Below are 25763 nucleotides of genomic sequence, written 5' to 3'. Positions count from 1 at the left end.
TTTATACAACTCTTTGCTTACTCTGGAATTAATAATTACTATGTATTTGTCACCTTTTGTGTATATATATTTTTCATAATCCATAATCCAATTTTAGTGTTCCTATGATTTTGGTTAAGAACATCAAGTAATCTTTGGGTTTCATTTCATTCCCTTGGAGACAGTCCTCCTGCTCTAGTTTGGGTTGTTTTCTAGGTCTTCTGAGAGCTGTTGCCCTAGGGCTTCCTTTTAGACCATCATACTGGAAATTTTCTTTGGCTTTCTCCTTCTGACGAATTTCCTATATCTTAAATCTTACGTATTTTCCACTTTTCCTTCTTTACTTTCGCCTTTTGAAACTACACTTTTTCCCATAGCTTCCTGAGAAGGATTGCATGGCCAAGTATAGAAGCCTAGGTTGGAAATCGTTTTTCCTCAGAATGTTTAAGATATTATTCCATTGTCTCTTAGCCTCCAATATTGACAAGTCTGCTATTGTTCTTATATATATGGTCCTTTGTGTTTTTGTCTCTGAGCGCTCCTAAAACATCTCTTCTTAACCCAGTATTCTAAAATAACTTCATTTTGTGTGTGAATTCATCTTTTTAAATTCAATGTGCTGGACAATCTGTGAGCCCTTAAACTTGAGTTCTTCAGTTCTGGTAAATTTTTTTCTATTATTTCTTTGATAATTTTCTTCTCTCTTCCTGGAACTCATTTTAGTTATATGATGGAACTTCTAGATTAATTCTCTAATTTTTTTGTATCTCTACTATTAATTTATTTGGCATTTAGTTCTACTTTATTCCTTGAGTTTTATTTTCCAACTTTCCTGCTTAAATTTCTGTCATACTTGGTTTATTTCCAAGAGTTATTTCATATTTTTTCATTGCCCCCTTTTTAGTAGTATCCTATTCTTGTTTCAGAGATGTAAAATCTAATCTTACCTAAGACTATTGATTATAGTTGGGTATATTTTATATTTTAGGGGAGGATAGGATTTTTGTTTTGCTTATTTTTGTATTGTTGCCATTATTTTGTTTTAGTTCTCTTTCCTATTTCTCTCTTTTGTAATTTTGTTCTCTGTCATAGTATATCTCAAATGTCTAGTGGTCTTTAGTTTTCCATGCTGAAAAGTTATGTGGAAGTACTTGCGGCAGGGCTTATAAACAGATAGACTTTACTGTAATGAGAATGCAGTCTGCCTTTTCACTACAAGAACCCCCAAATGCCAGTCAGTAAGTGTGTGTGTGTGTGTGTGTGTGTGTGTGTGTGTGTGTGTGTATCTCTTTTCTCTTGGATTGGTAAGTATTTCTACAGAGGAATCTTGCAGTCTTCTATCAGCTTTCTAGGAACCATGTTGAAGAAGGAGACCGGAAGGTCTTAACATTTGTACAGACTTTTACTTAGTTCCTTTCTTTTCATATGTCTCCTCACTCTTTAACTGTGACTAATGTCCCTGGTCCCAGATTCTCTGTGGTTCAGCCTCACCCAAGATTAACTTCCTCTTTTGGGATGGGGAAGATGCAGAAGCCTAACTGTTGGTATTAGAGAAGATCCACAAGTCTTAAAATTTTAAACGAGGCCTTTTTTTTTTGTGGTACCACCCTATTCCCATCTTCAGAGACCATCAATACCTTCAATTCTCAAGCCTTTCCAGGTCCCCCACACCAGTGGGCTTGCTGTTTATTGGTAGCCCTTCTACCCATTTCAGGCTTAGGCTTTAGCTTTCTCTGACCTGCTAAATCCCCTTGTGTATGTCCTTCCCACTTCTAAAATTTTATTGACATCTCTCATCATCTTTTGTCATCTCCTTTACCATTTTATTTATCTTTGGGGTTTGAATTTTATTCCTTTGTTCTCATTTTAATAATGCTTTAAGAAACAGCAGAGATAAAGTATGTGTTCAGTCCATTGCATTTAAATAAAAGTCTCTAAATATGTTTGAATTCCTTATCTGGAATTACCTTCGTAGCCTGTTTTACCAGTGACATAGAAATACTAGTTTTCTTTTTTTACCCCTTCATTTTTTGCTACTGGTAACTTGAAATGATAGCCCTGATCCCTCAAGATGCTGATGCTGACCAGGCACTGAGAAATCCTAGGTGAGGGGCTTGAAAAAAGATATAGGTTTATATGGTGGGAGCATTTTGCAAAATGCATCAGGAAACAAACTGACTAATACAAATTTATGTCTGTGCTGTCGGCGGTAAGTTGGTGTGACTGACAGAACCGTAACTATAAATCGATCGCCCTAATTTCAGTAACCCTGCCTGTAGTATTTGTAGTTTAGTTATTTAATGGTTTCAGGGAGAACTTCTTGAATATATTAATATAATAACTGAGGAACAGCATTCTCAACAAAGCTAAGGTCAATGATAACCACACCTTCTTTTAAGGCTGAAAGGTAGACCTAGGAACGAACAATGAAGGAAGCCTTTAAGTAAATACAAGATTTTACAGCTGTGCATTTTGCCATTTAATTGCATTGAATGACAGAGTGATGTCAGATAGCAAGAGGTTATAGACCCATGTCCCTACCACCATAATCCTGGGTTCTGGATATATCTAGGACCCACTGATCAGATCAGGCCATTCCAAGAAAGTGAATGATCAACCCAGGATTGGCCTGGGGGAACTCAGAGAGAGTCCGATTTAAAATGACTATTCTGGGTCTGAAGTGAACTGAAAAGTCCATGGTAGAATATCACCCTTTTTTGGAAACTAAGAATAGCTCTCGTACCTCCCCAGTCACCTTGTGATTACATCAGGCCCCTCATTGCTCTTTAAACTGAATTAGTTTCTTCTAGCCTAGATTTTTGGGGCTGAATATGCATCGAGCCTAGGGAATAGAGTAATTCATTTTCTTCCCAGTTACAGAAGAGTTAACTTATAAGAAATGTCTTTATTTTGATGGGATGTTAGTTACCAGGGTATATACATTTGTTAAAGCTCATCAACCTTTTCACATAAAATGTATACATTTTACTGTGTGTAAATTATACCCCAATCAGTTGATTTAATATGGATATCTTGTGGAATTTACAAGACTTGCTCCTACTTAAATTATTTCAGGTAGTATACTGACTAAAAGCTATGCCTCTAATAAGTCGTTTGATGTGGATTTCTACATCTTTCTTAAGCTTTAATCCTCTGATCTATACAACTGAGATCTTAACAGTACCTACTTCAGAGAGTTGTAAGGATTAAACTTTTTAATGCATATAAAATACTTAGCACAATACCTGGCACATAGTAGATCCTCAGTATATTGTAGCTGCAAATTATTGTTAATACTTACTACTGTTTACATTGTCATTTCCCCTTTGACTTCTCTTTTTATTATCTTTTCACAGAAAACCCATATAGACAGCTACCCTGTAACTGTCATGGAAGCATGCCTGGAAAGACAGCAATAGAACTTGGACCTCTATGGTATGTGCCTAAGCATAATATATTCAAAATTGATACATGTATTGATTGTTTACTTTTGATTATGTGTGGTAAAAGACAGGCAAATTAAGGTTCAATTTTTTTTTAAGTATAGGAAAATAATTATGATTCTTTTCCCCCTATGAACCTGAGGTGTTTTGTTTTCATTTTTCTATACCATTATTCTTCCAAGTTCGTGACAGGGCTAAGATGCAGTAGGATCAAAGAGAAGGCTAGCTGATCTGCAAATAATTTATTTCTGCATAGTAAGAATGAGGTTTTTTTCAGTTAATAACTATAGAACTAGGGTGTGATTGTAAAGTGTCACTTTTATAGACCAGTCAACTAATATATTAATAAAAGATCTTTGAGGAATTGGTTTTAAGTAATAAGGGCATGTGAAAGTAAACGTCTGCTTTTGTGTTAGGTAAAGCTGTTTAGACAGGATGCAGCTGCAGATATTTAATCTATGTGTGCTTTTGCATCCTTAGTAACTAGTTATTGTGTTTTTAATGCCTTAAAGTTGAATTGCTTTTACTCAGAAACCTTCCCATAAGTGTCTGTTACTAGAGATTCTTGTAGAAATTTGAGATTCCTGACAGCATTGTGACAAGAATCACTGCAAACTTCAACCTCATTACTTTACCAGGCCAAGGTTTGGCCATCTACTAAGCCTAAAAATTAACCTAATAGTAAACATATTTGTGCTGTTACCCATTATTTTATCTTCATTTCAGTTAAATACTTGTAGATTAAGAATGACCTGGCCAGCCTTACCTTCTAGTACTCTCTTACTTACATCACACATTGATCCTACTCACTGATCTTGGAACTAGGGAAATTAAGAACAACAGGTTGCTGGATCCAGAAAGATCTCCTAGCCCAACTCCTCCCTCATTTTACAGATGAGAAAATTATGGCACAGTGTATTTAAGTGCTGGCTAAAACTGACCCCCTAAAATTTAGTTAGTAGCACAGGCAGAGCCAGAACTCAGGTTTTCTGACCTCCAAAACTGAGGTCTAAACCGTGACTTAAGATTTTCTCACTTAAAGCCATTGTTCATGTCTTTACACTCATCCAGGCTCTTACCCCTTCCCCACCTCCAGTTTAAATTATACATCTTCTTTGAAGTTTCTCCTTAAGTGTTTAAACCCAAAATAATCTTTAAATTGTCTTTTAGTAAATCTTATATTGATCACTCATTTGACACTTAAAATCACGTATCCTTTCATAATTTGTTAACCTTAATAGCTTCTCTTCCTTGAGGATATACTTTGTACTAGGGATTATAAGTGTACTACTATCTCATTTAATTCCCATAACAAGTCTGTCAGAGGCTTTATTTTCCATATTATGATGAGGAATGTGAGACTCAAAAGCAGTAGTTATTCAAGATTTCATAGCTAGTGAGTGGTGGAGCGAGGACAGGAATTCAAGTTTATCTGACTTGGAACTGATATTCTGTCCATTATACCTGTGACTCTCAAATTAAATGGGAAGCATATCAGACTCAGCCCTGGGCCATTTCTTAACTACATCACCACCGGCATACGTAATTCTCATGTATCTCACCCTGTCCCACCATATATACACTGGAATTAAGGTCTACTATTACTGGAATATGCATTGTGAAAACCTCTGCCTTACACTATGTCCCTGTCTAGATTCTGTCTAGGTTTATAAGCTTTCATAAGGTAAACACTGAATTTTATACTTTGGTATATCTTACACCTCTATGTACCACAAGACTTATACACCTTATGAGGGCTCAGTAAATTCTTGATGACATATGTGAATAAAATATCCTTGACTAATCCCACTAGCTTAGAGAACTGACATGATAAAAGGTGTGGGCAAATTATCTTACTTGTTAAATTATGAAGACTTATTTTTTTTAAAGAAAACATTTCTCAAACCCAATTCTATGTTCTTTTTTCAGGTCAAGTTCCCTTTTCAATACTGGATTCCTCAAAAGAATGCTATTTGAATCTCTTCACCATGGTTTAGATGACATTCAGACCCTAATAAAGACATTAATCTTTGAGTCAGAGTGTACTCCTCAAAGTCAGTTTTCAGTTCATGCACCTTCAAACCTCAACAAGCAAGGTGACTAACTGAACACTGATTTACTAGCTTACAAATTGGTTATCAGAAATATTCCATCTTTTTATCTTTATTTGATGTTATAATCAAAAGCAGTATAATTATAAGTTGTGTGCTTTAAGTAAATCCTAATGAGTCTAATCATAATCCGGTTAACTTTTTTTTTTAATTGCATAGTTTTCTTCAGGTTTATATTAGGGGCATGAAATAAATAATGATTTTGTTAAGACAGATGTATTTTTAAAATTTTAGTAGATTAAAAGAACTAAAAGGCTGTTGTGATTTTATTACCCTACATCCGCTTTCTAGAAAGAACTCTGAGATCACTCTGAGAATAGTGTGGCCAAAAATTTTGTAATATCCATTAAGACATGGACGCTAGCTTTACATTTATCACTCAGTAAAGCTGAGTTTTTTCTCCTTTGTTTTATCTGGCTATTGATATAAGGGTGGGCTTGTTAGACATCCTAGCATTGTCATGAGTCATTACAAGAAGCAGCTCTTATTAAAGGGTTAAAAAATGAATTCTTGTAGCCTGTTTTGGTCACAGAATCTCATACTCATAAAAGCAGTGTGCACAGAATTAAGTAAGCTTTTATTTAAACTTCGAATTGTTGCTTACTGTTATTCTGTAAAATATTTTATCATTTCCATTTGTTTTTATTTAAGAAGAATATGGTGTATTTATTAAAACTACAGATGATACCACAACAGATAATTACAATGCACAAGGTATGTATGTATATGTGTGCATATATATGTATGTATGTGTCTGTGCAAAAGGGCACATAGCAGAAGGATAATTGGAAAGGAAGAGATTGCTTTGGTAGCGTACTTCAAAATGCATTTTCATATTACACCAACAACAAAATTATAATAAACCTTGTTTATCTGGCATTTGCACAGTTCAAGGTTTCTATTAGTGTGTACTTTGTTCACATCTCTAATATATGGTGATCCCCTTGCAAGAGCTATAAGATCTTAAAGAACCATATGAACCAAAATTAGATCAAATTATATTTGATAAAGGTTATAGAGTTAAGATTAAATTTTATTCTAATTCTTATAAACTTTCTCATCAACATATGATTTATAGGAATTCCACTGATTAACCAGAAGACCCTATACTCTGGCCATAAGAATTTCTTACGTGGCCTTTCTTACAATTTGGGGTGTGTGCATACTTTAAAATTTACTTATATTAGACACTGCAAATTCATATCAAAGGGGTGTTAAGATTTATAATGTCAGTGCCTTAATGTCTAAAGTTTTTAAAAGACAGTGTTAGATTCTAAATGTGTTTTGTATACAGGTAAAAAGAAAACACAGTGTTAAGACTGAAAGAACAGAGGACTATAATTACAAGCTATAATTTTGTGTTAGTTGCTCAACATTTTAGTGTTGATCTTCAAAGACAAGAAAATTTCAACTCCTGCTAATAGCTTAGTTTAGTAATTACTGCATACTCTTGCCAACACTCATGTTCATTTGGCATCTTCAACTAATTTGCGAAGATTCTAATCACTTAAATGATTTATTCTCCTTCATTTCTCTGCTGGAGGAAGAAAAAGGCATTATGGTATACTGTGAAGCACATTAGATTTAAGAGCATCATTCTACTTCTTTGTGTCATTTGTTGTATAACCTCAGCCAGGTCCCCCACCTTCAAAAGAGTTGTCATAAAACCTTTTTAGAATAAGGTAAAACATAAGTTTTAAAAATATTTTAAATCTCTGAACCTTTCTCATGTATAAATTAAGGGAATTAGACTAATATCTTTAGGTTCTTTTATAGCTCTGAAATTATATGATTATTCTAAACTAGTATATCAACATACAGAATCTTCCATGATAGAAAATATCAGGCAAAAAAAAATCCATGTACTGCTGATGATAGTAATTATTAAGGTTTGGTATCGGATTTTTAGTCTCAGATTTTCCTAAATCTTCTTAGATTTAATGTGAGAGTATAATCAAGTTTTAATTATTTGATTTAATGGAGGAGTTATGAGGCAACAGTTCAACAATAATTTATATTTATCTTTGAATGCAGTTTATCATTTTCACGCATCAAATTTTGCTTCTGAATACTTTTGCTTAAGTGAATGTTAGTTTTCATAAAAATTTAAAATTTGGCCATAATAACATCCTTGTAGAAATAATTGAGTTGAACATTCAGAAAAAATCTCATAGTAACTTGGATATCTCAATTGTCTTCCTTTTGTGATTTTCGGAAGGATACATTGCTAGAAACTTAACTTGCTAGCTGCCTTTCACTTAAAATGTAAAGGCTAAGTACTGTGGTAAGAAGTAGGCAATGAGATCATACATTATACCTTTTTAAATTCCTGTATCCAAGCCCTTGAGACTGATTTTGTGTTGGTTTTGTTTTGTGTTCATTGAAGACCTACTGTATATCAAATACAGTTGACCCTTGGAACAACCCCAGGGTTAATCCATGTATAACTCAGAGTCAGCCCTTCATCCACAGATTCAACCAACCATGGACAATGTAGTACTGTGGTTTTTACTATTAAAAAATATCCATGTTGAAGTGGACCCACACAATTCAAACCTGCATTGTTCAAGGATCAACTGTATTGGCATTCAGTAGAGAATACAAGTATAGAAATAGGACATTATTCCTAGGAACTTAGAATATAATTTGGGAAGAAAGGATATATACACATAAAAGACCTAAATATGTGAAACAAGGAAAACAAAAAGTGACAGAACTTAAACTCTGAGTAGTGTAGTATGGGATGACTGGCCCAGAATTCATAAATGGCTTTCTACAGAAGGTGGAAATAGACTTGAGGCTTAAAATTGAAGAAGGTAGAAAAGAAGTTCTGATTCAGCAAACAGTTAAATATTAAAATTACATGGGTGAAGGATAGTGAAAAGTATCAAGAATATATATCTTCTTCTTACAATAAAAGCTATCTAGAATTAAGATTAGATAGATAGGTTGAAATGGTGTGTGTCAGAGGATTTATACTCGGAGACAGTATGTAGTTATAAAAGTATTCGGCTGTAATTTTTAAAAGAATGCTAACTTTCTGTGTTTATATATGTATGTTTCAGGAAAGAGAAGAAATAACGAAACAACCACAAATTTAGCCAAGAGGCTAAAGACTGATGTGAATACTGAACATCCTCCCTTTTATTACAACATCCATAGACACAGCATTAAAGGAATGAATATGCCAAAGTAAGACAGTCAGTGAATGACAGTGTATATATTTAATATTTTAATGACATTGTGATTTAAATAAAAGTACAGAACCTCATTTTTTTCCTTTCCTTGTTCCAGGTTAAAAAAGTTTTTGTGCTGTCTTTCTCAAGCAGGCTTTCGAGTAAGCCGAACTCATTTTGACCCGATGGGTGTCCGTACAGATGCACCTCTAATACAGTTTAAATCTATCCTTTTAAAGTACAGCACCCCCACCTACACTGGAGGACAGTCAGAGGGCCACGTCCAACCAGCGTCCGAAGATACAGTAGCTGACACGGTTGAAATGTCAGTGAATGACAAAGCAGAAGCAAGTGGCTGCAGAAGACGGTAAATGTAAAAGAAGTTTGTTGCCAGATGTCTGTGTTGATGGCCTAATAGTTCTCTATATCAACTGTAGTGCTTTTTCTATTCTTTCAATTCAGTTGTGTAAAAATAAAAAAAAACAGTGCTGTTTTCATTCAGAAAATTAGCAGTTTCTAACTTAGCTGGTTTGGGAGCTATGCTTTCCAAGTTTTTCTTATTTTAAAGAAAACTTAAAATTTTAATGAAAACATTTCATGTGAAGGCCAAGTTTGTGACTGAGATCACCCTACTGTTTAATACTCAGAAATTTTTCACATGCAAAGTGTTCGGAATTTTATTTATGTTATGGAAGCCATCCTTTACTATACTTAATCACGTCTCTACTTAAACTGATTCATGATGTTTATGTTTTTCTGTTTGTAGTGTATAAGATGAAGCCAGAGCCTTTTTTAAAATGACCCTAAATAGAATAGGAGGAACAATGTCCTTTCAGGTCACTAATATATTTTTTCACAAATACAAGCTAAAATATATTCCCAATTTCAAGAAATCATATCTCTACCCACACTGATCTTTCATTACTAGCTTTTGAGAAATTAAATAATTGCCTGAGATAGAAATACATTTTCTTATAAGTTTAAGGTCTACATGACTAAACTTCAGAGTAAGATTTTGTTAAAGTAAATTGAGACCACTGTTCTTATATAGAGATTGTTCACAGGCACTAAATTCTGAAGAGAGATTTTGTTATGAATTAAATAAACTGGGTGATCTCAAGTGCCTCAGTTAATGCACGTACAATATTCATTTGCTTGGTTGTCTACCTCTCAGGAGTAAAACTTGTCACCTTATGACTTTCTGAAGTGAGGATTTTCTTGTTTTTTGGGGGGTGGTTTGATTTTTTTGTTGTTTTGCTTGTTTTTTGGTGTGTGTATGTGCTAATTTTTTGTACAGGTAGCTCAGGCTAACATGACTATGAAAATTAGTTGGAAAAAAATCTCATTTCCATTAATAAATATTGTTCTTGCTTCATTTGAATGTAAGACTTTGGATGAAAAGATATACCAAAAATTTAGATTTCTGTCTCAAGGATTTAATACATATTTACCTTGTTAGAGGAAGTAACTTTTTACAAGCAGTAAGCTTGAGAATTGAGGGAGAGTAACAACTGAAAGGTTTAAATACACCATGTAAGCATTCCCATGACATATATAGAAATTCAGGTAGTCTAGGTTGCATCAACATAGAATATTAACTTAGAGGAAATAAAAGAAAATCTCTTTGTGTTATTACAGCATAGTCCTAGAAGGATGCTTTTTCTTGTCTCCAATTAATAGAATTTTAGTAAAATAAAGGAACAGATGAAGTGCAAATTAGTCTCTATAATGACCATTAAAAAAACCTTTATTATTCCTGCCAGTTAAAATTATAACTCACAAAAGAGCACAAAAAGAAATAAAAGTTATTACTATTTTTTGTATACTTAAGAAAAATTACTATAAATCCGTAAGACAAACCATCTGATTATTTACAATATATGTGTATGGGGAGAGGAATCGAGGTGAAGGAGGAGGAGGATGTGGAACTCACCTCCCCCTACAAACACTTCAAAAATACATCTACATGTGCAACAATTCTCACTGAAAACTAACTGGAAACTGTCAGAAAGGCTCCTGTACAACCAAAGCTGTAAGAAAGATTCACACAGAAACGGGTAAGAAGGGAAAACAAGCAATCAGGTTGGGACCTGTGACCCTGGGAGGGGACTTAGAGGAAAAGGGAGATTACATGGGCAAAGGCCCTCCCCGCAGGGTGAGTGGTTCAAGCCACATATTGGATGCCTCAGCCCTGGGGTCCAACAAAGGGAAGATGAGCCCCCTTGGCTGGTTGGAGGGCCAGTGAAACTAACAGCTGGGCTGTGGGAAGGCTGCAGTCCACTCATGAGCACGTGGATACTCACCTGCTCTCAAAGCTGGGTGGAAAGGGAGATTGACACTGAAACCTCTCGAGTGGCTGACTCCTTTCCTGTGAACGCTCTGGTATACCCCCCAACCTGAGCTGAGCAGATACTCCAGCACTGCTTGCCTCACATCTTCACATTGGAACAAGGGTTGCCACAACCAAGGAAAAAGCTCAGCTGGCCATAAGATGCCAAGGCAGCTCGAACCCTAAGGGCTGTCTTAACAGGGAGGGGGACAGCCATTACTGGCAATTGCACAGGCGGTGCAGCAGAGGCACTCAGGATCTCTGACAGGCCAGACTGCCATAGCCAGCACATCAACCCTTGACCCTCGCTGACTACCCATTTCTGCACCTCTTGCTCCAGCACTGCTCCCCTCTGGTGTGAGGGTGACAGTGCTGGGAGGGGCAAAAGCACACACTTAAAGGTAACCAAGTCAGCTTAGACCTGACCCTCAGGGCTTCTGCTCCAGCAACTTGGGACCTGACCCCACCCCTGATAGGCCACTGAGAACATGGGAAGCCCTGCCTCACACCTGACTCCAGCCCTAGCCCCTCCATCTCCAGCCCCACCTCCCACCAAGGTGATAGCTGCCAGCACACACTGAAGAAGAAAGATGTGACCTGTGTTTATGTCAGATACAGCTCTCCCACCAAAGAACATGCAGACTACATAGAGGCACTCCCACATAAGGACCCCTTCAAGAATGCCATAGGTAACTGTCACACCTAATTTCATAGGGACAGAGAAAGATAAGCCAAATAAGGAGAGAGGAATCTGTCTCAATTGAAAGAGCAAGAGAAAATGGCTGGGGGTGGGGGGTGGACTAATGAAACAGAAATAAACAATTTACCAGATAAAGAATTCAAAGCATTAGTAATAAGCATGCTAACTGAATTAGGGAAAGGAATAGATGAATACAGTGAGTCCCAACCTGAGCTGAGCAGATACTCCAGCACTGCTTGCCTCACATCTTCACATTGGAACAAGGGTTGCCACAACCAAGGAAAAAGCTCAGCTGGCCATAAGATGCCAAGGCAGCTCGAACCCTAAGGGCTGTCTTAACAGGGAGGGGGACAGCCATTACTGGCAATTGCACAGGCGGTGCAGCAGAGGCACTCAGGATCTCTGACAGGCCAGACTGCCATAGCCAGCACATCAACCCTTGACCCTCGCTGACTACCCATTTCTGCACCTCTTGCTCCAGCACTGCTCCCCTCTGGTGTGAGGGTGACAGTGCTGGGAGGGGCAAAAGCACACACTTAAAGGTAACCAAGTCAGCTTAGACCTGACCCTCAGGGCTTCTGCTCCAGCAACTTGGGACCTGACCCCACCCCTGATAGGCCACTGAGAACATGGGAAGCCCTGCCTCACACCTGACTCCAGCCCTAGCCCCTCCATCTCCAGCCCCACCTCCCACCAAGGTGATAGCTGCCAGCACACACTGAAGAAGAAAGATGTGACCTGTGTTTATGTCAGATACAGCTCTCCCACCAAAGAACATGCAGACTACATAGAGGCACTCCCACATAAGGACCCCTTCAAGAATGCCATAGGTAACTGTCACACCTAATTTCATAGGGACAGAGAAAGATAAGCCAAATAAGGAGAGAGGAATCTGTCTCAATTGAAAGAGCAAGAGAAAATGGCTGGGGGTGGGGGGTGGACTAATGAAACAGAAATAAACAATTTACCAGATAAAGAATTCAAAGCATTAGTAATAAGCATGCTAACTGAATTAGGGAAAGGAATAGATGAATACAGTGAGAATTTTTAAAAGGAACTAGAAAATATGAAAAAGAACCAGTCAGAATTGAAGAACACAATAACTGAAATGAAAAACAAACTAAAAGGAATGAACAGCAGACTAGGTGATACAGAACACATAAGTGATCTGGGAAGATAGATTAATGAAAATTACCCAATGAGAAGAGCAAAAAGAAAAACTAAAAAAAAAACAAAAAAAACAGTTTAAGGAATCTCTGGGGTAACATCATGTGTACCAACATTCACATTATAGGGGTCCCAGAAGGAGAAGAGAGACAGGGGTCAAAAATGTACTAATGAAATTATGGCTGAAAGCTTCCAAAGCCTGAAGGAAACAGATACCCAGATACAGGAAGCACAAAGAGTTCCAAACAAGATGAATCCAAAGAGACCCACAACAAGATATATCAAAATAAAAAATGGCAAAAGTTAAAAGAATTCTAAAGGCAGCAAGAGAAAAACAGTCATACACCAGGGAACCCCCATAAAGCTATCAGCTGATTTTCCTTCAGAAACCACAGGCCAGAAGGGAGTGGCATGATATATTTAAAGCGATGAAAGGGAAAAACCCACAACCTAGGATACTCTACCCAGCAAGATTATCATTTAGAATTGAAGGCGAGATAAAGACTTTCTCAGACAAGCAAAAGCTGAAAGAATTCATCAATACTAAGTCAACCCTAAAATAAAATGTTAAAGGGTCTTCTCTAAGTGGAAAAGAAAAGGCTATAACAAGAAGGAATTATCTATAGGAAAGGAAAATCCCACTAGTAGTAAAAGCTGAGTATCAACCACTTAAATAAGCTAGTACAAAGACTAAAAAACAAAAAAATTATAAAATCAAGTATAACTTGATACTGGGATACTTAATATCCCAGTAAAGGGATAAACATGAAGATGTAAAATATAAGAAATACAAAGTGTAGGGGAAGGTAGTTAAAAAAAAAAAGATCTTTTCAGAATGTGTTTGAACTTAAAGGACTACTATTTAAAACAAATAGATATAGGTCTACATATCTGAACCCCATGGTAACCACAAATCAAAAACCTACAATAGATACACAAAAACAAGAGAAAAAGGAACACAAACATACCACTAAAGAAAATCATCAAACCACAAGAGAAGAAACTAAAGAACAGGGAAGAAAATAACCAGAAAACAAGTAATAAAATGGCAATAAGTATATACCTAACAATAATTACTTTAATGTCAATGGACTAAATGCTCCAATCAAAAGACACAGGGTGGCTGATATGCTGCCTACAAGAGACTCACTTCAGAGCTAAAGACACACAAAGACTGAAAGTGAGGGTATGAAAAAATATTTCATGAAAGTGGAAACGACAAGAAAGTGGCGGTAGCAATACTCATACCAGACAAAACAGAATTTAAAGCAAAGGCTGTAACAGAAAACAAAGAAGGGCATTATATAATGATAAAGGGACCGATACAAAAAGAGGATATTACACTGGTTAACATACGCTCCCAAAACAGGAGCAGCTAAATCTATAAAGCAAATACTAACAGACACAAAGGGAGAAACTGACAATACTACAGTAATAGTAGGGGACTTCAACACCCCACTTACATCAATGGAAAGATCATCCAGACAGAAAAACAATAAGGCAACAGTGGTCTTAAATGACCGAACAGACCAGTTGGACTTAACAGATATCTACAGTACATTCCATCCCAAAAGAGTAGAATATATTCTTTTCATGTGCAATGGAACATTCTCCAGGACAGGTCACATGCTAGGCCACAAAACAAGTCCCAACAACTTTAAGAAGACAGAAAGTATATATCAAGCATTTTTCCCAACCATATGGAACTAGAAATCAATTGCAGGAAGAAAAATGGGAAAAACACAAACATATGGAGACTAAACAACATGCTACTGGGAGTGGGGGAGCTCAATGAAGAAATCAAAGAGGAAATCAGAAAATCCCTTAGACAAAATCTATGGGATACAGCAAAAGCAGTTCTAATATGAAGTTTATAGCAATACAGACCTACCTCAGGAAACAAGAAAAATCACAAAGAAAGAGCATAACCTTCCACCTAAAGGAGTTAGAAAAAGAAGAACAAAAAAGTCCAAAGTCAGCAGAGAAGGAAGGAAATAAAGATCAGAAAGGAAATAAAATGGAGACCAAAAAAAACAAAAACAACAGAAAAGATCAGTGAAACCAAGAGCTGGTTCTTTGAAAACATAAACAAAACTGATAAACCTTTAGCCAGGCTCATCAAGAAAAAGAGAGGACCCAAATAAACAAAATAAGAAATGAAACAAAAAATAACAGCCGATACCACAGAGATACAAAAAAATCATAAAAGAATACTATAAACAGCAATATGCCAACAAACTGGACAATCTAGAAGAAATGGACAAATTTCTAGAAACATACTACGTTCCAAGACTGAATCAGGAAGAAATAGACAATCTGAGCAGACTAATCACTATTAGTGAAACTGAATTTTCAATTTAAAAATACTCCCAGCAAACAGAAGTCCTGGACTGGACCGCTTCACAGGAGAATCTACCAAACATATAAAGAGGAGCTAATACCTATCCTTCACAAACTACTCCAAAAAACTGAACATTCCCAAGTTCATTCTACAAGGACACCATGACCCTGAAACCCAAACCAGAAAAGGACACTGCCAAAAAAGGAAATTACAGGCAGGCCATAACTTTGATGAATACAGATGCAAAAATCCTCAATAAAATATTAGCAAACTGAATTCAATAATATATAAAAAGGAATAAACTTAGAGGAAAACAGAGGAAAAACATTCTTTGACATAAACCACAGCAAGACCTTTTTGACCCACCTCCTAGAGTAATGAAAATAAAAACAAAAGAAAACAAATGGGACCTAACTAAACTTAAAAGCTTTTGCACAGCAAAGGAAACCATAAACAAGATGAAAAGACAAACCTCAGAATGGGAGAAAATATTTGCAAACGAAGCAACTGACAAAGGATTAATCTCCAAAATATACAAAGGGCTCATGGAGCTCAGTATCAAGAAAACAAACAACCCAATCAAAAAATGGGCTGAAGACCTAAATAGACATTTCATCAAAGACATACAGATGGCCAAGAGGCATGTGAAAAGATGCTCAACATCACTAATTATTAGAGAAATGCAAATCAAAACTACAATGAGGTATCACCTCACACTGGTCAGAATGGCCATCATCAAAAAATCTACAAACAATAAATACTGGAGAAAAGGGAACTTTTTTGCACTATCAGTGGGAATGTAAATTGATACAGCCACTGTGGAGAACAGTATGGAGGCTCCTTAAAAAACTAAAAATTGAACTACCACATGACCCAGCAATCCCACTACTGGGCATATACACTGAGAAAACCGTAATTCAAAAGGACACATGTACCCCAATGTTCACTGCAGCACTACTTACAATAGCCAGGACACGGAAACAACCTAAATGTCCAACGACAGAGGAATGGATAAAGAAGATGTGGTACATATATATCATGGACTATTACTCAACCATTAAAACGAACAAAATTGGGTCATTTGTAGAGATGTGGATGGACCTAGAGTCTGTCATACAGAGGGAAGTAAGCCAGAAAGAGATAAACAAATGTCATATATTAACACATATATATGGAACCTAGAAAAATAGTACAGATGAACCTATTTGCAGAGCAGGAATAGAGACTTAGACATAGAGAACAGACATGTGGACATCTGAGGGGGGAAGGGGGGGTGGGACAAACCAGGAGACTAGGGTTTTTTAATTATTTTACTTTTGGCTGCGTTGGGTCTTCGTTGCTGTGCGTGGGCTTTCTCTAGTTGTGGCGAGTGGGTGCTACTCCTTGCTGTAGTACGCAGGTTTCTCATTGTGGTGGCTTCTCTTGTTGTGGAGCACGGGCTCTAGGCACATGGCCTTCAGTAGTTGCAGTGCACAGGCTCCATTACTTGAGGCATGCGGGCTCAGTAGTTGTGGCTCACTGGCTTAGTTGCTCCACAGCACATGGGATCTTCCCAAACCAGGGCTCGAACCCGTGTCCCCTGCATTGGCAGGAAGATTCTTAACCACTGCACCACCAGGGAAGCCCAGAAGATGATTAGGTTTGACATAAATACACTACCGTGTGTAAAATAAATAGCTAGTGGGAACCTGCTATATATAGCACAGGGAGCTCAGCTCGGTGCTCTGTGATGACCTAGATGGGTGGGATGGGGCAGGGGGGTGGAAGAGAGGTCCAAGAGGGAGGGGATATAGGTATACATATAGCTGACTCACTTCATTGTACAGCAGAAACACAACATTGTAAAGCAATTATACTCCAATTTTTTTAAAAAAGGAAAAGAAAAAAAAAGAAATAAGCAACAAGGATATATTGTACAGCACAGGGAAATATAGGCATTTGGAATAACTTTATTTTTTCAATTTATTTATTTAGTTTTGGCTGCATTGGGTCTTTGTTGCTGCGCACGGGCTTTCTCTAGTTGTGGCGAGCAGAGGCTACTCTTCGTTGCAGTGCACAGGCTTCTCATCGCGGTGGCTTGTTGCAGAGCATGGGCTCTAGGCATGCGGGCTTCAGAAGTTGCAGCGCGTGGGCTCAGCAGTTGTGGCACACGGGCTTAGTTGCTCCGCAGGATGTGGGATCTTCCCGGACCAGGGATCGCACCCTTGCCCCCTGCACTGGCAGGCAGATTCTTAACCTCTGCGCCACCAGGGAAGCCCCATTTGGAATAACTTTAAATGGAGTATAATCTGTAAAAATACTGAATCACTTACATATCTATATGTATTAATATCACATACACAGGCAGATTTTCCAAAGAAAGTTTGGTAGGAAGTAGTTTGGAACTCTGTTAAGGTACTTTACCAACCTAAAGAGGAAATACCTTTTAAATTCCATCTAATTCTACATTAGCACCTTGTTACTATAACAGTAGTAGCAATTTAGGACACTGTAAATGTTGATCACATTGTAAAGTAGTATCAGTTGTATCCCTCCATTAAAATTTGGTAAACACAAGAAACCAGTTCCTATTCCACCATGAGGAAACCAGTGTGTTGACTCTGCTAGTTGCTATTGTTAATACTCTAACCATACACTCACGAAATGAATGGGAAGTAACCAAGAGATGGGTTTAGGGGCCACTGTAGCAGATACGGGTTAAAACTCCATTTTATCACCTGACTTTCATAAGCCTCCACGCTGAATAAATGCATGATGTTCTGGTTCCCACAAATTAGAACTAACTCAAGACCAGTTCAGTAATCCCAAAATGTCTAGGAATTTATTTCCTTGTTGCATAATTGCTCTGGTAAACGGCCACAGGTTACTTTGGAGAAGATTAAGAGGAACATACATATTATACTTGCGATGTTAAGGCTCTGGGAATAGGCATTAAATTGGGCCTGTGGGGCTTCCCTGGTGGCGCAGTGGTTGAGAGTCCGCCTGCCGATGCAGGGGACACGGGTTCGTGCCCCGGTCTGGGAAGATCCCACGTGCCGCGGAGTGGCTGGGCCCGTGAGCCATGGCCACTGAGTCTGCGCGTCCGGAGCCTGTGCTCCGCAACGGGAGAGGCCACAACAGTGAGGCCCGCGTACCGCAAAAAAAAATATCGGGCCTGGGAATTGGGTAAGAGATGGTGACTACAATATTGGCTCAAGTCAGATCTATAGTTTTCAGTTATATAAATCAAATAGAACCACTTTTGTCCTTTGGATCACACAATCAATTAGCCAAACCCAAAAAAAAAGACTGTACTGACCACCCTGTGAGTCCTACTGCCTATTATAGTAACTACACCACCTTTCTAGTCTAGCATTAAGGGAACTACTTGGTTTCTGACACACTGGAGTTTTGGCAATGGCCACTGCATCAAGGAGTCCATTTCAATGCGCACACCTCCCACTGGCATTCGTGGCCTACAGACGTACTATGAAGCTTCTCAAGGGTGTACTTCTCAATGCCTTGGTAAACAGAGGGAATCAGGCCCTCAGGAGGGATACAGCAGATCATATTATAAATCCTCCCCAACATTCCCCCTCCTAAGTCTTTGATTTTCCTTCTCTACATTGTATCAAGGAATTTCTAGCATCCTACTTCCAATTTAGATAAGCCATTGCTGAGTCAAAAAAACAAGTGAACAGAACTATCCCCAGCTGTTCAAGCTGACAAACTGAGCCTTAACCTTGGGTATAAGTATACCCATATTGATAATTTGACCCAATTTAAAATTACATTCCTCCCTTCAGGAGCCAACATACTCAAAATCTATTTCCCTGGTATTCTCCACATATCAGTATATATGATTAAAAAAAAAACAACATTCTTTCAGGTCACACTTTGTTTCTGTATGTCCTGGAGACAATGGGGGATTTTAAGGATAACAGAACATATACACTGCTTTTTCCCAGGTAACTAACCACCTGAAGTGAGGTTATTAAGCAGTCATACACCAAGGCAGCAAATATCTAAGGAGTTTCTTTCATTTTAAGTTAGGCTCAGTGGAGTTAAGGATTTAAGATACTCATTCATCCAAATCTTTCTGAAACTCTTAATCCAATTCTGAGAATGCCAATCTTTCCTGCCCAGTGTCTCTACTCTCACTGAAGAGACCCAGGAAGACAGCAAATTCACGCAATTTGTAGGATCAAACCGTCTTTTATAACAATCTCAGCCTTAAAGTTACAAAGGAGGCTGGAAAAGTGGGCATCTCACAATGCTAGTCTCCATACGGAGATGGACTCCCACACTCTTTAGGAAAGGGAAATCACAAGGCCCAGGAAGAGTTTACAAAAGCTGAACATCTAGAAAGAAAGACTGTCTACACTTGCCCACGCTGCTTTACAATCATAGCCATGTTCCCTTTCTCTGTTGCCTCTCTTTCCCCACTCTGCAAAGAAACGCCTCTTCTAGCTCAAGGATTCTTTTCTGGCTCTTGGGGGTGGGGGTGGGGGGGATGATAAGACTATTAACTTTAAAATGTGAGTAAATTGTAAGTGTGAGTTATCCCAAAACTGTAAACTTCTTCAACCTATTTTATGCAATTGAAGTTGACTGTGAGGAGAGAATTTTTTTATTATTATTGCTTAATGTGCTGGGGTAGATTACTATATAATGGCCCCCAGTGAATCACTTTTTTTTTTAAAGAGGTCTAGGGGGCTTGCCTCCATCCCAGCCCTTTTTTAAAAAATTTATTTTAATTTTGGCCTGCATCGGGTCTTAGTTGCAGTATGCGGGATCTTTGTTGCAGCACGCAGGATTTTTCATCGTGGCCTGTGGGCTTCTCTCTAGTTGTGGTGTGCAGGCTCCAGAGCATACAGGCTCTTTGTTGTGGCACACGGGCTTCTCTCTAGTTGCAGCGCATGTGCTCTCTAGCTGCGGCATGTGGGCTCCAGAGCACATGGGCTCTGTAGTCGTGGTGCGGGTTCCAGAGCACGTGAGTTCTGCAGTTTGCAGCACACGCGCTCTCTAGTTGAGGCGTGCGGGCTTAGTGTGCCCCATGGCACATGGGATCTTAGTTGCCCGACCAGGGATCAAACCCATGTCCCCTGTGTTGGAAGGCGGATTCTCAACCACTGGACCACCAGGGAAGCCCCTATGAAGAGAGAATTTTAGATCATATAGACCAGCCGTCCCCCACCTTTTTGGCACCAGGGGCCAGCTTCGTGGAAAACCATTTTTCCACAGACTGGGGTCAGGGGGAGGGGGGATGGTTTCGGGATGATTCAAGCACATGACATTTATTGTGCACTTTATTTCTATTTTGTAATATAAAATGAAATAATTATATAACTCACCATAATGCAGACTCAGTGGGAGCCCTGAGCTTGTTTTCACTTGCCACCCATTGACAGGGTTTTGATGAGTCTGCAAGCAGTTGATTTATTATGGTCTCTGCAGTCAAACCTCTCTGCTAATGATAATCTGTACTTGCAGCCACTGCCCAGCGCTAGCATCACCGCCTCAGCTCCCCCTCAGATCATCAGGCATTAGATTCTCATAAGGAACCTAGATCCCTCGCACGCGCAGTTCACAGTAGGATTCACGTTCCTAAGAGAATCTAATGCCGCCGCTGAACTGACAGGAGGCGGAGCTCAGGCAGTGATGCAAGTGATGGGGAGCAGCTGTGAATACAGACGAAGCTTCGCTTGCTTGCCCGTCGCTCACCTCCTGCTGTGCAGCCTGGTTTCTAACTGGTCCATGACCCAGGGGCTGGGGACCCCAGATAGAGACCTGAGAATAAAATTTGCCAAGTAAAAACATTTCCTAGGAAGTGGCATGTTAATTTTAATAGCTTATATTTATGTGAGATTTAGCACTACACATTGTTGTCTTTACACAGATTATATAATATAAGCTTACAGCAAAGCTCAATGAGATTTATCCAATTCCACTCTAAAACTGGCAAATGAAAGAGCCAGGATCCAATCCCAGGCTGACTTCAGTACTCATGCTTTTAGCCACTTGGTGATCTACCCTTATTAAAGGAAATATAGACATACGTAAAGTTTAACTGTCAACTTTTGACTAAAGGCAGTTCCACAGAAACTTCAGGAACAGAATTATTACAAAACTATGGTTAACCACTGGCCTACTGAGCATCTTCCATATCTGAAACCATCAACCATTCATTATACTTTGGACTCAATTGATAGCAAAATCATTGCAAGCAACATTTTGAAGATAACAGGTAAACTTGCATTAAATTCCAGAGCTCTCTCAGTAATCTGTCACAACTTGAAAATCTCAATACATTTGATAAGAATCTATTAAGTGTATGCTCAACCCTGTAAAGATTTTATTCCATACTTTCAAAGATAAAAGTTCATGTTTTAGCGATAGAAAGGACCATAGGCAACATCAACCCCTTCATAATACAGAAGACACTGCTAATGGGGTAGAGGAACTAAGACACTTGGCCACAGTTACATCAAATTCACATACAGAAATGAGAACAGAAGGCAAATTCTGTTTGTTTTTGTTTTTTTACCGAAGTAGTACACATACATCATTTCACAAGTTAATTCTTAGAGGTGGAAGGAGTGGGCCAAAGATCCACTCCTTATTTCTACATAATATACTAACAGTCCTCTTATTTTCAATTTTGAATTTTCAATTCAGTCAATTTTAGGCACCACCTATTAAATTCCTATATACTAAATACTGTAGAAGATGAGGATATAATTTTCTTATACTATTTTTGAGATGCCTGGTACTATGGTTTTTTAACTCTTTGAACATGTGCATGTGTTTTCTCCTTTCTGGATCTTTCAGAATCCTTTTATCACATGCTCCTGTCCTTGATATGCAGCTTCTTACTATTCTTTGTGCTAGGCACTCTTGGGGTCCTTTCAATCTGGAAACCCAGGTCCTTCACTTCTGAATCATTTTATTACATTGTTTCTTCAATAATTTCCTCTCCGTTTAACCTTTCCTCTCTTCCTAAAACTTTTTACAGTTAAATTTTGGGCCTTCTAGATAGATTTTTTAACTTTTTTCTCTATTTTCCACCTTTTTGTTTACCACTTTCTGTGAGATGCATCTGACTTGCATTCCAATACTTCTGTTGATCTTAAACATTTTTCCTATTGCATTTTATAATCTCCAAGTTCTTTTATTCTCGCATATTTCCTTTCAAAGATATGACTTTTAATTTGTGAATGTAAGAGTTTGAGGTGTTTTTTTTTTTTAATAAATTTATTTATTTATTTTTGGCTGTGTTGGGTCTTCGTTGCTGTGCGCAGGCTTTCTCTAGTTGCAGTGAGTGGGGGCTACTCTTCGTTGTGGTGTGCAGGCTTCTCACTGCGGTGGCTTCTCTTGTTGTGGAGAACAGACTCCAGGCACGCGATCTTCAGGAGTTGTGGCACGCGGGCTCTAGAGCGCAGGCTCAGTGGTTGTGGCACACGGGCCTAGTTGCTCCGCGGCATGTGGGATCTTCCTGGACCAGGGCTCGAAACCGTGTCCCCTGCATTGGCAGGTGGATTCTTAAACACTGCGCCACCAGGGAAGCCCCGAGTTTCTGAGATTTTAAAGTTGGGTTTTTTTCTGCTTCCTGCATTATCTTTTTCATTTTTTCATCTTTTCATCTTTCATCAGTTTTGATCTGTTATAGTTTCAGTATCTGTCTTTCATGTCAGAGGCTTTCCTCAAATGCATGGTGACTTGGGCTAGCTTCTTGTATTTCAGTGGGCAAAGGTCTATTCAAGTCTATTTACTGGTGCACCATACTGCAAGGCGACTGAGAAAGTGCAACTTTTTTGTTTGGGTTACCCTCAAATGTCATTGTGGGTTTCTCCAAGAGGAATCCTCCAGTCTTCTACCTAGTGGTCATCAGAATGCCAGCATTCTGGGGACTTTGTATGGGAAGGCAACAGGGTCATCTCAACATTCAGGATGGGGCCCCCTCTGCTATGCCTAGTGTCCCAAGTCTCACACAGCTCTGGCTCATATTTTATAGAGAACCAATCACCCTTCTCCTGATGGGACAATGGAAAGGCAGTCTTCTAGTGGTGAGGATGGTTTCTGTGGATCCAAATACTCCTTATACACACATTCAACCAATCCAATTTTCATGCTAATTTTGTACCCTTATCTTTTCCAGCAGTCCAAGGGCTCCAATTTTTAAGGTTTCTGTGGACATTCCTGATCTTTCTTCATGCTGCTCTATCAGTTACCGCTGACCATTCACCATCCATGTGAAAACATTCATATTCCCAATGTGCTGACAGCTAACATCTGTCTCCAGAATCCTTATCTTTGACCTGCTGAGTTTATTCATTTTTTAAAAATGTATTCCTTTGGTACCATCTTAATGGAGTTTGGTTTAAACCAGGCAGTTTAAAATTTAATCCATTGACTAAACAGAAAAAGTACACTTTTAGAAAATAACTTTTACTTGCCAACTGAGCAGTACTTTCAATATATTTTTATTACTGGTCACCAAATGAACAAAATTTAGTCTAAGACTCCGGCCATCTTATGTTTTGCTAAAAGATTAATTTAGCATAATTTAGTAGTATGCTTTCATCTTTACCTTAGGAATTGCCTGCTAAATTGTATCTAGGCCAATAACAAGCATTAGCCAGTGTTATGGGCTGAACTGTGCCCCCCGACCCTCCCCAATTCATATTGAAGTCCTAACACCCTGAGTACTTCAGAATGACTATATTTGGAGATAGCATCTTTTTTTTTTTTTGCAGTACGTGGGCCCCTCACTGTTGTGGCCTCTCCCGTTGCGGAGCACAGGCTCCGGATGCGCAGGCTCAGCAGCCATGGCTCACGGGCCCAGCCACTCCGCGGCATGTGGGATCCTCCCGGACCGGGGCACGAACCCGTGTCCCCTGCATCAGCAGGCGGACTCTCAACCACTGCGCCACCAGGGAAGTCCGGAGATAGCGTCTTTTAAGGGGTATAATTTAGATTCAATCGACCCTCCCCAATTCATATTGAAGTCCTAACACCCTGAGTACTTCAGAATGACTATATTTGGAGATAGCATCTTTTTTTTTTTTTGCAGTACGTGGGCCCCTCACTGTTGTGGCCTCTCCCGTTGCGGAGCACAGGCTCCGGATGCGCAGGCTCAGCAGCCATGGCTCACGGGCCCAGCCACTCCGCGGCATGTGGGATCCTCCCGGACCGGGGCACGAACCCGTGTCCCCTGCATCAGCAGGCGGACTCTCAACCACTGCGCCACCAGGGAAGCCCGGAGATAGCGTCTTTTAAGGGGTATAATTTAGATTCAGTGAGGTCACTGGGGATGGGCCCTAATCTGGTATGACTGGTGTCTTTATAAGAAATTAGGACACACATGCACAGAGGAAATACCATGTGACGACAAAAGGAGAAGATGTCATCTACAAACCAAGGAGAAAGGCCTCAGAAGAAACAATTCTGCCAACACCTTGATCTTGGAATTCTAACCTCCAGAACTGTGAGAAAATAAATTTCTGTTGTTTAAGCCATCTGTCTGTTCGTTATGGCAGACCTAGCAAACTAAAACAGCCACCTGAAGTGGAGACTGGTATTAAGGGCTATACACAATGAAAGAATATCACTTAAGATTTTGAGGAGCTCATTTGAAAGAAATTTGGTATAACTTAAGAACACTGAAGAGAGCTCTTCAATTACATTCTGCTAAAATAATCACAGATTAGCTACACAACTCATTTATTAAATCAATTCCTAATTAAATAAAATTACAAAAGGAAGCTTGTGGTTTCTATTTGTAAACTTTCAAACGCATAGCAGCTACAGGAGAATTTCTGTAACAGTAATAAAATATATAGCCATATTCAAAAAGGTCACAGTTTTATACCAAATAAATCATCTGTGATAAGAAAACATGCTGTTTGTAAGCATGAGAATACATCATTAAATGTTTAAGCTGGAAGCAACCTTAGACACCATCTAAGATACATCTCTAATTTTAACTGGGCCCAAAAGGCAAGTAGAGTTAGACTAAGAGTATGCTGAATGGCACTGAAAGTTGTATCTGTAACTGAAGACCCATTTGTCTTCTATAAAGGGAGTCATTTAAAAAAATAACAACCTGGGCTTCCCTGGTGGCACAGTGGTTGAGAGTCTGCCTGCCGATGCAGGGGACACGGGTTCGTGCCCCGGTCCGGGAAGATCCCACATGCTGCGGAGCGGCTGGGCCCGTGAGCCATGGCCGCTGAGCCTGCGCGTCCGGAGCCTGTTGCTCCGCAACGGGAGAGGCCACAATGGTGAGAGGCCCGCGTACCACAAAAATAAATAAATAAATAACAACATTATTGAGATATAAGACACTTACCATAAGATGCACCCTTTTAAAATATTATTTAAGGAATTGTTTCGGGGGGGTTAAATATTCAGAGTTGTACAAGCATCACCAACTTTAGAATTACTAATTTTCATTCCCCCAAGAAGAAACCCCATAGCCATACTTTTCAACCCTTCTCCAGCCCTTAGCAATGACTAATCGATTTTCTGTCTGCCTATTC

At 38.9% G+C, this 25763-nt stretch overlaps 1 protein-coding gene across 5 annotated transcripts in view; it reads left to right on the top strand.

Annotated features, from left to right (window-relative positions):
• The window catches only part of TRMT1L (tRNA methyltransferase 1L), a 36347-nt gene extending 26257 nt beyond the window's left edge, over positions 1-10090 (top strand). For 2 of the 5 annotated variants that reach the window (XM_024751015.1, XM_024751012.1), the window contains 5 exons: positions 3336-3414; positions 5352-5518; positions 6185-6247; positions 8599-8725; positions 8828-10090. In XM_024751015.1, the coding sequence (XP_024606783.1) occupies positions 3336-3414; positions 5352-5518; positions 6185-6247; positions 8599-8725; positions 8828-9080 (689 nt within the window). In that variant the 3' untranslated portion in view covers positions 9081-10090. Of the gene's footprint in view, positions 1-3335; positions 3415-5351; positions 5519-6184; positions 6248-8598; positions 8726-8827 lie in introns of those variants that run through there. The other 3 variants (XM_024751013.1, XM_024751014.1, XM_024751016.1) reach the window with 3 other exon arrangements.
• The last annotated feature ends 15673 nt before the right edge of the window (positions 10091-25763 follow it).

This window comes from Neophocaena asiaeorientalis, unplaced genomic scaffold (genome assembly GCF_003031525.2).
Source record: "Neophocaena asiaeorientalis asiaeorientalis breed wild unplaced genomic scaffold, Neophocaena_asiaeorientalis_V1.1 scaffold67, whole genome shotgun sequence".
NCBI lineage: Eukaryota > Metazoa > Chordata > Mammalia > Artiodactyla > Phocoenidae > Neophocaena > Neophocaena asiaeorientalis.
The sequence above is the reverse complement of the archived record's forward strand: the minus strand, read 5'-3'. Positions and strand labels throughout refer to the sequence as shown.